Source organism: Brassica napus, chromosome A3 (assembly GCF_020379485.1).
Source record: "Brassica napus cultivar Da-Ae chromosome A3, Da-Ae, whole genome shotgun sequence".
Classification (NCBI taxonomy): Eukaryota; Viridiplantae; Streptophyta; class Magnoliopsida; order Brassicales; family Brassicaceae; genus Brassica; species Brassica napus.
Genome location: NC_063436.1, coordinates 11,187,455 through 11,198,094, shown reverse-complemented (window position 1 = coordinate 11,198,094; position 10,640 = coordinate 11,187,455). Strand labels below are relative to the sequence as shown.

At 33.5% G+C, this 10,640-nt stretch overlaps 2 protein-coding genes across 2 annotated transcripts; both read right to left on the bottom strand.

Annotated features, from left to right (window-relative positions):
• Positions 1 to 536: 536 nt before the first annotated feature.
• Positions 537 to 3,190, bottom strand: LOC106443644 (expansin-B4). Its single transcript, XM_013885192.3, has 4 exons — positions 2,138 to 3,190; positions 1,930 to 2,042; positions 1,479 to 1,672; positions 537 to 1,196 (listed from the first exon to the last, which is right to left on the bottom strand). The coding sequence occupies exons 1-4, from the start codon at positions 2,286 to 2,288 to the stop codon at positions 875 to 877; spliced, it is 780 nt and encodes a 259-aa protein (XP_013740646.1). The 5' UTR covers positions 2,289 to 3,190; the 3' UTR covers positions 537 to 874.
• A 499-nt stretch (positions 3,191 to 3,689) lies between these two features.
• On the bottom strand, positions 3,690 to 4,767 carry LOC106443643 (cyclin-U2-1-like). Its single transcript, XM_013885191.3, has 2 exons — positions 4,206 to 4,767; positions 3,690 to 4,089 (listed from the first exon to the last, which is right to left on the bottom strand). The coding sequence occupies exons 1-2, from the start codon at positions 4,601 to 4,603 to the stop codon at positions 3,813 to 3,815; spliced, it is 675 nt and encodes a 224-aa protein (XP_013740645.2). The 5' UTR covers positions 4,604 to 4,767; the 3' UTR covers positions 3,690 to 3,812.
• Between the last annotated feature and the right edge of the window lie 5,873 nt (positions 4,768 to 10,640).

Genomic DNA, 10,640 nt, shown 5'->3' with positions numbered 1-10,640 from the left:
AACATATTAGATTTTATTTTTGAACATAAATATTTTTTAATTACGAAAATAAAATATATAAATATATGAATTTAATATAATTTTATTATATTTAGCTCAATATAATAATTTTATTTAGCTCAATATAATAATTTTATTTTAATATGATTGATTATGATTATATAATAAATAAAATATTATAGATTTTTTTATGTTGAATTTTATATAACTGAATATTATAATGTATAATAATATTTTAAACTAATTTCGAAATTAGTGAAAATATTTAAATATAATTTCGAAAATGAAGATCTTGTAAAAATCTTTTCAAACAGATTTGTTAGACTTTTAAAATAAATATATTTATATTTAAAATGAAAAGATATCAAAAGATACTATGATTAAAATATTTTAAAAATTATATTTATTATTAGTCTGAATTAAAATATAGTATAAATTTTTATGAATAGGTTCATTAGGTCCATTTTTTTAAAAATCACACATGAATGAAGGTTGTGACTTCTGTTTTAATATATAAGATATATAATTTCACTTCATGTTTCCATATATGGGACATATGGTTATATTATATATCTTAATTATAATTATATAAAGGTCCCTAGCATTTGTATAGAAGATAAAAACACGTTTTCAAAAAAAAAAAGATAAAAACATAGACATATATTTTTCATATTTCTTGTACAGTGAGAATTCCCTTGATTTAGATAATTTAGTAAAATAGTAAATATATGGGCGCATATGATAAACTCGTTTTTGTTATAATAGAATTGATTATTACTAAAAAAACAATTTTAAAAAAGCTTCTTCTCCACAGTATTTTGTGTAGGAGCGAGCGACGAAATGAGTGAAATACAATTTGACCAACAGTGAAACTCTAAAAGTTAATGATTGACCGGTAAGTCTGATCGGCTCTCCAATTTGCGGGAATAACCCCCTGAGCGACCACTACTTTACGAGACTCGCGAGATGTAAGTCTAATGTTGAACGGACCTCTCAGAGCACTGCCGGAGTTTACTTTCCACAGGGCGGACCTCATCTCTTGCATGGCTATAAATCCTCCGCCAGCCGGTTGAATTTCAACAGAGGCCAAATCTCCGTCACCGTTTTCATATTCCACAACAAATGCCATGTAGAAAGGGGTTGCTCCGGCATCAACATGGAAAGCTATATTAGTCCCTCTATATAAACAAGGAGCTCTGCAAAACAAAACATAATAATAAAAAGATTATTTCCTTTTTCTTAGATAAATAGTAAAATAACAGAATTGAATGACATAAAACATATAGAGTTTTGCAAGCCGGTATGGAGCATAAATCGGTTCTTTAGTGCATCACGATTTTATGGGATATTCTTAGTTGTATATTTAAGGTATTATGAAGTAAAGAATAAGAGGATAAACTTTTATTTGAGTACTATGAAAAATTTAAAATGTCATAACCGAGACTGAGTTTTAGGAGAACAATAAGATATATTCGTACCGTCTATAACTAACACGTAGAACACCAGCGGCTCGAAGACTACCAGCTTGGCCAGGTTTGGCTAAGGCACCGATAGCTTTGCCGCTAAGGTCAAAATGGAATGGTTCGGAGGCGCAAGGACCACCGGGACACTCGTCGGTTATCGTCACCGTTATTGGTCTCCCTGAACACGCTGCAGTCCCGGTGCACACAATCTAATATATACACATGCATTGCCATTGATATATTTACAATATGGTTGAGAAAAAATATATGTCTGCAACCGTGGCATCATCTAGACTTGCATGCATGCTACGTATTCAAACTAAATCTAGCCTGACCACGAAGAAATAGGTCATTATTGAATATATTTATGTATATATACAGGTCGTTACTCTTTGGTTAAGTATGTATATATTAGTGTCTCATTTCGGGTCGTTCCAGACAATTTATTCTATATATTGATACGAACCTGATAACATGTTCCACATCCTTGTCCATTGTTGAATAGTGAAGGGCCTCCGGCTGAAACCATCGCGTATAGCGGTGGGTTAGCCACTACCATGCCATATCCACAAGCTCCTCCTATATAGATATTAACATATATATATATATATATATAAATCCAATTATTAGAAGAATAAAATTATATATATGTTGTTGCAAATGGTGATACGTACCTGTGCTACCGGCGCCCTCAGGCTCACCGTACCAAGTAACACCAGCGTTGCCCCAGCCGGCAGCTAACGTTTCATTTTGGCAATAACAACATTTTAAAGAGACTGCAAAAAGAGCCAAGAGAGCAATGTATATATGTGATGATGATGCCATTGATTATATACTTTGTTTTGGTTAAACAAGTCTATAGTGTATTTGATGCATTATATGATGTTGATATTTATAATGTTTTTTACATGAAGAATTCGTTTGAAGTAACACTAGTTATAAGATAACTCCTTCATAAATTATTGATAGTTGACCAAAATATGCTATATTGTCAATATAACTTCTTATGTATATTTTATTAACTTCTATTGCTTATATATATCTAGTAACGTATATTTTTGACATATTTTCAGTTGACTTCTCCAGATTTTCTAACACACAGAAATTGGAAAGTAGTTTTTTAAGATTGATTGTTGAGTTTAAAATTTTGGAAACAAGTTCAAGGATTTAAGACTTTGCAATATAAACTTTTTTAACGGATGTCAATATTTTATAGGATTTAATCTTGAAAGTAATCCTTACAGATTTGTAAGCTAATGGAATTATTGTTTTTTTCCGAACAATGAACAAGTAACCAATACAAATTTCAAAACATTACGTAGGTTTTGTACATCTTCCAGGAGCGTGTTCATTGGACTTTTACTTGCTAAATGGTTCCTTCAAGTTAATTAATAATCCATTACGAAAGTAAGTTACATGTAAGTTAGGCATGGGCGCAAAGGCGCAAAGGCGCAAGCCAGATACTTGGTGTCTAATCCTTTGAACTACTTTTAATTTCTTATATATATTAAAAAAAACTTTTTAGATTATTATTATTATTTACCTCAATAAAGACACCGAGGAACTGTGTTTTTTGTTTCTCCAAAATAAAGACAATCGTCCCAAGTTAGAAAGTGTAAATACACCTGCGCTTGCTAGTTAAAATGTAAATTCCTCAGACAATAAGTCTATAACCAACAAATAAATACAACATTTTGTTTCTTTCGAAAAAGAAAAAAAAAACAGAACTTGTTTGGTTATGAGATGAACAAGGCCCTAAGATTACCAACAATATAAGAGCATCTCCAATGGTGATATCCCATTAGAGTCTTTAAAAAAAATGTTTTTTGATTTTTTTAGTTATTTTTTTTTTTTTACTAACCAATCGTGGGCTACCACATGTCGTGGAGTACCACAAATAGTGCAATGATTCATTAAAAACGAGTTTTTATTTATGAATTTTAAGGATTGAATCTTTAGTTTTTGATAGGATCCACTGATTATTTAATTATTTTTTCTCTAATGACTCCCCTTAAAGTTTGCTGTTGCGGATGCTCTAAGCATTTAATACATAATTTATGAGATTTCACAATCACGGGTGGCAACCCATTTCTTAATCAATTGATTCTAGTGTCTAAGCTAGTGTTGATAGTTCACATGTCTAAGAAACTATTTAGATGACAAAAAAACAGATTAACAAAAAATTTGTATATTAGTGTATAAAAACCATTTCCTTAAACCTCGATAGGTACACATAAAAAAGTCTCTATATATTATGCATTTACATTTACATTCAAGAAAAGCCCAACCGATCAGAAAGTCAAAGACCCCAAAACCGACAAAAACAAACAAAAACAGAGTTCTTCTTGACTACAACAAGACTCGTGAAAATTGATGGTGATGATGATGTTTAGGATCTTGAACAATTTGTTTCGATTTGATTTCCTCAGCGCAACGTAATGCCTTCTCGATCTGATAACCTCCCCCGATACTTACTTCTCTCTCAAGATGACAACAGTAACTCTCGAACACACTCACATTCACATGCAACTTAAACCCCATCAAGAACAAGAACTCCAACTCCATGTTGTTCAAATCTTCTGTCTCTAACCCTCCTACTTTGGCAAAGTACGAGTTTCTGTAGTTCCTGTAATTGTCAAAGAGAAAGAAAAATGAGTCAACCCAACACCACGACTTTGTTTTCAAGAATTTACAAATAAAATGAATTTAACAACATTTTAAATAGTTTTTTTTTTAACTTACATGTCTTCGACGTACTTGGAAGCGATCATGATGGTTGTAATAAGTAGACGATGTACATTAGTGAGACTGATTCTAAAACCTTGATTATTTTGACAGAACCGGTCAATGTACACATAAGCAACAACGTAAACTGATGGACCGGCTTTGGTATACCGGAAAATCCTTTCTAAATACGATTGGATCGTCATGTCAGGAACTTCCATGCAATCGAAGACACATGTCTTACCAAAACCACCGTAGCTCGGGCTGATCCTCTCGTTCCGAGCTACCGTCCGTTCTATAACAGACGAGAGAACAGAGATGACGAGTGGTGTGTTGGAACCGTCTCGGTAAGAGTATGAGTAAAGGTCTAACCGGAGCTTCCTCGGAGAAATCGCTAGAGAACTCGAAGGCGCCATTAATCAAGAAATGTGTTTTTTTTGTCGTCTGGTTAGAGGTTTATATTTGTGAAATGAATAATGAGAAAGGTTTGAAGAGGCTTTTTATATACAGTAAGCTAGGGAGTGTGTGGAGAAGAGTAGCTTTAGTATCGTAGGGCAACTTCCTCTTCTCTTCTTTTTCTAAAATTTTAACTTTTAAAAATGTGTAGTTAATAGTGTGTACTGAATATTTAATAGGATTAAAACATAGCTCGTGCAACTACGAAAGTTCAGAATTGTATCACTTTCGTCCAGATAAAGCAATTTAATTCCCATCTACTATGAGAAAATAACGGTTGGTCTCATATATTTTAGGTTAGTGAATTATGGCATATGATATATATATATCAGTCGTTTTTAAAACATTCTTCAATTCAAACGGACGTAGATTATACAAGAAAAATTTACATTGAGGGACACATTTTGTCTTTTAAATTACAGGATAAGACACAATACACATGTGACACACTTATTATGGTTGATTTGTCCATTTTATCCTTCTATATATATTATACAGTTATATGTGTTTTAATTTATTTATCTTTATTGTTCTTTTATGTTCAATTTCTTCACCGACAACAAGTATTAAATTAAAACACAATTGAAACAAAGAATATCTCACCTCGATATAATTTCACTTTACCATCTAAATGTAATTATCAACAGTTTCAATCAAGTTATGGATCCATCATTCCAACTTGTCCACAATCCATGTTTCTTATTTTTTTATTCATGCCGTTTAACCTTCCACCGTTTCCGACTTCTTCCTCAGCCCAGAAAATGATGTCTGTCACAGTCCTTCCATCGACTTCACCAGATTTGAAGGTTCAAAGACCATCAGATTCGGATCTCCGCCGAACACGTTAACGAAGCTTGTATTTAAGTTTATGATTACCAAAAAAATCGAGAAAAGTCCCAAATATACTTCAATTCACGAACCCTAATTCCACCTTTTTTTAGATTTTTCTGGTTGCAATTCCTTGTCATGTTTTACTCAAATCCATTTCAGTCCCCTTCTCCATGAATCAGAATCCTTTTCTTTTATTTCGTGGCCATCATCTCTTCTGAGTCACCATTGAACAAGATCCACAAATGTTCCTGCTCCCCGTAAGCAGGTCCGAGCTCCGGTGTGGAGGGGACGACGCGACAGCGAGCAGGTCCGAGCTTCGTTGTGGAGAAGAAAATGGCAAGCTCTCGTGGTCTCATCCACATCGACAAAATTACATTGTCGGCAATTCATTTTCTTTGAGATCCAGATTTCTTGAAGCAACAAAATTATACCATCCACAATTCATTTGTCTAAGTTTTGTTGTCCATATTCATATCATCCATATTTTAGTGTCTATATCCACATTTTTTTTCTGTATGTATGTTAAAATATATGAAAATAGATGTTGAAAAATAGAGAATTTTATATATAAATTAATGTAGCAATTATTTTTTGTTTTATATATTTTAGAAATTAAGATAAATCTAAATGAAATCATAAAGTAAGGTAAGAAAAGAATAACATAAAATATAGATAGAATAACCAGAAAAGTAACTAGACCAAAACTAAAGTTACTATTTGTAATTACCCCAAAGACACTAAACGACAATTTTGTTTTTTGTCTCACTAAGGGTATATATGTCAAGAAAGAGCTAGCTGTTCAGAGAAGGTACCTCACCAGCACAAAGTGTCTTAAGGTGTAAAAAAAGATAAAAAAGTGTCTCAGTAGGTAATGCACTCATTATACAATTCTTTAACCCACTGAAACAATGTAGTCAAGTGACTTCGATAGTTTCTTCATATAAAGTTATTGTTCCGTGTAATATATAGTGTGTGTGAGAAGGTACACTAATTCTTCAGGATTTTATAATGTGGGATTAATTGTATCGAAAAGATAAACGACATGGGTTTTTGGAGTCATATGGAAGCTGGAGAGAAGTTACTAAAATAAGTAATTAAATATTTTACAAGTTGAAACGAAAAACAAATGTGTAAGTGCAACAGCTAAGCTTTTGGTTCTTTTTTATCCATATTCTATTCACATAATAGTAATTAACCAACTCCAAAGTACATCAAACAAATAGTATACAAAAATATAAAACTATAATTAAACAAAGGAGAGTACTCCGCCGACAGTTTGTAGTAGACGGTGGAGAGAGATATCAACTCAACATCGTTGAAATCTCTTGTGGAGCCTGCGGGTTTTGGGTGAGGGCTCACTCACTCATGCTAAGAGCATGATTATCAACGTCCCAAAGGCCGTCCTTAGCTATTTTCGTATTAAAAAAAAAATGAAAAAGGGGGATTAATGTGTGGGACGGCCTTAGTTAAGAAGTTTTCTTAACCGTCCTAATGAGACACGTGTCGGCTGAAGGGAGTAAACGAAAAGGGGGTAGGGCAAAATCGAGTCAATTGTGAAACCATGTCTTTTTCGATCTCTCTTGTCTCTCGATCTCTCGATCTCTCATCTCTCTTCTCTCTCGATCTCTCATCTCCGTCGCGTTCTCCGGTTATCTCGATCTCCCCACGGTGCTCTTCTCAATCTCTCGGCTGTTCTCCTATCTCCTCTCGTGGGTTCTCGTCACGGCGGTTCTCCTTGGCGGTTCGACCATCTCACGGCGGTTCTCCTTGGCGGTTCTCCTCACGGCGGTTCTCCTTGGCGGTTCTCCTTGGCGGTTCGACTCTAGATCTCTCGACTCTCGGCGCTCGCGATCTCTCTTCTCTCTCGATCTCTCATCGCCCTCGCGTTCTCCGGTTATCTCGATCTCCCCACGGTCCTCTTCTCAACGCACGGCGGTTCTCCTCTCGATCTCTCGGGGTTATCGTGTCGGCGCTTCTCCTCTCCGCGGTTCTCCTCGGCGGTTCGAGTCTCGGCGGTTCGACTCTCGGTGTTTCTCCTCTCCATCTCTCCACGGTTAGTGTCTTGAGCTTTGAAAGTAATTTCTGCTATAAATGTTGATTGAAATGTTGATTGTATTCTTGAAATTAGTCGCTTGTATTCTTGAAATTACTCTATTGTTCGTAAAATTGTTTGTCATGAAACTGTTGTTTGTATTCTTGAAATTGTACTCGGTTGTAGACATAGAACTGTTGTTGTTCATAGTTTGGCATGTTTGTTTGCAACTAGATAGTTTGGCATGTTTGAAATTTAAGGCTAGTTTGATTGCGATTCAACTTAGACTTGGACTCTAATGATAACTGGAAGGGTAGTTTGATTGCGATTCAACTTAGACTTGGACTCTAATGATAACTGAAAGGGTAGTTTGATTGCGATTCAACTTAGACTTGGAGTCATGTTTCTTTAATGACCTTGAAAGGCTAGTTTGTTTGCGATTCAATTTATAGATCGACTCTAGTTTGTGTAATGAAGAGGGCTAGTTTTTTTCCATTTATTGGTAATTTGACAGTTTGAAATGAAAGGCTACTATGACATCTTCACCAAGTCTATTTACGGGAACTTAATGCAATTGTGAAGTTGGTTGTGTAATGTGAATTAACTGAGTTGTACTTTGGTAGTTAGGTAATTAAACATGTCACTTAAGTTTACCTCTCCTATTAAACCGAGAATGGTTGTAGTAATTTTTACACCATCATCTTCTTTCTCTTCTGTTCTTTAGTCCCTTCTCTCTTTATTTCCTACTATGAATCCATTGAATCAGCATAGTCAGTCCTCTGGCTATATGGGTCTTCTTCACCGTCAACAGAGCGGTGCTCTGCATGAAAACTCTCCTTATGAGAGTTTTCATTCCGAAGCTTCTGACTTCCCTCAATTCAGTTCTCAACAAGGCGAGGCTCCAACTCCACCTTCTAATACACCCGTGGAGCGTGGGAAGAGACACAGATGGAGTCCAGCGGATGACGAACTTTTAATCAGTGCCTGGTTGAACACGTCTAAGGATACAATTGTGTCAAATTACCAAAAGGCTGGGACGTTCTGGGAGCGAGTAGGAGATTATTTCTTAGCAGCACTACTTAGTAGAGATGGTCGTCAGAGTAGTGAACATCTCCACTATAAACAGAGGTGGCACAAGATCAATGAGCAAACTAACAAGTTCTGTGGTGCATATGCGGCTGCGGAGAGGCAACTAAGGAGTGGTATGAATGATAACGATGTTCTTAAGGTGGCGCATGACATCTTCTATTCTGATCACCAAACGAAATTTACACTTGAGCATGCTTGGTGTGTGTTGAGGCATGAACAGAAATGGCTTTGCCTCAACACCACTAAAGGATTTTTATCGAGAGAAACCGAGAAGAAGGCCACATGAAACTTTGGAATGATTATTTTAGCGAGACTCCGACATACCCGCACAATACTCCATAATATGATTGTCGAGAATGAACGAGATTCCTACCTCCGCACATCAGAATTTCAGCAAGGAGAAGATGACGATCCCAGTTTTGTAGTCAGACGGACTACAAATATCCGTACTACATTGGGACGTCGAGCAGATGTTCGGGATACAGCAGGCCATCTACAATTAAAAGAAGATTTGATCGAACATATTTGGGATAAATACGGACATTTACCAAATTTACCAAATGATATGTAATTTTTATGTTTGTATGAAATTAATAAAATGTGTGTTTGTTTTTTATTAATAAAATGGGATGTAAAATGTTTGCAATATAATGTTTGTAATTTTCTATTAAAGTAATAATTTAGTTTGTTCTTATATGTGTTATTAAATTTAAAATGGAATTTTGTCTTAAAAAAATTAAAAGTTAAGGACCCAGAAAAAGTCCCACCAATAATCATCATTTTAACAAAAAGTCCTTAACAAAGTCCTAATCTACAAATAATAATTAAATACTCTAAGGACTTATCAATTGGGACAATTGATAATGATGCTCTAAACTTTTTAACAACTGATTTTAACGCGTCGTCTACTGTTTAGACACTCGTGTGACATTCGTCGGCTTCCACAGATCACAAGGTGACTCACACGTGAGGACGTTTTATTAAAAATGTACAATTTCAAATGGATAGTCGCATAAGTAATTAACGGATATATAAAAAATATAAGGATTTTTTTGCCAAATAATGAAAAAAGAGAATTAAATTCGTAGAGAAAGATAGAAAGAGAAAGCAAGAAACATTCAGCAAAAAAAGAGAAAAGAAAAGAAAGTATGATAGAAGGGACGGTTTTGGCCTTTTGGATAGTTAGTGAATTTATTTTCATTTTTGTTAATAAAGTATCCCCAGAGATACACTCGATTTTGAAGTTTCCAAAAAGTTTATATTTGACATTTAAAAATATTATCTTCAAAAGCATAACTTAAATTTAAAATTATTTGTATTTTATATTAAGGTTCTTATATTTTTTATAATTAATTTGAATTCATAAAAATTTGTAAATAACTAGCATATATATATAAATATTACACACTATTAATTAATAACATTTTATATTAAAATAGAAATTTTAAATAGAAATCACTAATATTAAACTTCAATAAAATACCATATTATTCCATAAATTATTTTTCATAATGCATATGATTAACTAGTGCATTTTGAAGTAAAAAATGACTCTTCTTTTTTAATTTGTAAATTACGAGATAAAAATTATTAAATGCGGATGATATTAATATTTGTAAATACATTAGATCTGAACAAGAAAATAAAAGAATAAAATAAAATATTGCTAAAAAGACTTAACTTCTATCGATGATCTTAATACTCGTGAATATATTCGATCTGAAAAAGAAAGAATCGAATGTAAAAGACATCAAAAACAATAATAGCAACCATCTTTAGTTGCACAAAATGTTTTGGACAATATTTTGAAAATTTTGGAGGTTCCGGGTCAAATTTACCAAACTATTAGTATTGTTGTAATATTTAAATTTGTGTAATAGTTATGTCATCATGTAATTTTCTAAAAGTTTTTTTTTGTATATTGTTGTTGTCTAACTCTAGTTTTAAGATATTTAAATATTACTTTAATGTTTTTTTATTTTTATGTGTAAAACATAAATTTATAAAAAAAAATTGAAATATTTATGAGATTTTTAAGGATTAAA

Coding starts and splice junctions, on each gene's coding strand:
- LOC106443644 (XM_013885192.3), bottom strand. CDS start 2,288: ATGGCATCATCATCACATATATACATTGCTCTCTTGGCTCTTTTTGCA. Junction 2,043..2,137: donor TGAGGGCGCCGGTAGCACAG/GTACGTATCACC, acceptor ATATCTATATAG/GAGGAGCTTGTGGATATGGC. Junction 1,673..1,929: donor GATGTGGAACATGTTATCAG/GTTCGTATCAAT, acceptor TGTATATATTAG/ATTGTGTGCACCGGGACTGC.
- LOC106443643 (XM_013885191.3), bottom strand. CDS start 4,603: ATGGCGCCTTCGAGTTCTCTAGCGATTTCTCCGAGGAAGCTCCGGTTA. Junction 4,090..4,205: donor TCCAAGTACGTCGAAGACAT/GTAAGTTAAAAA, acceptor TGACAATTACAG/GAACTACAGAAACTCGTACT.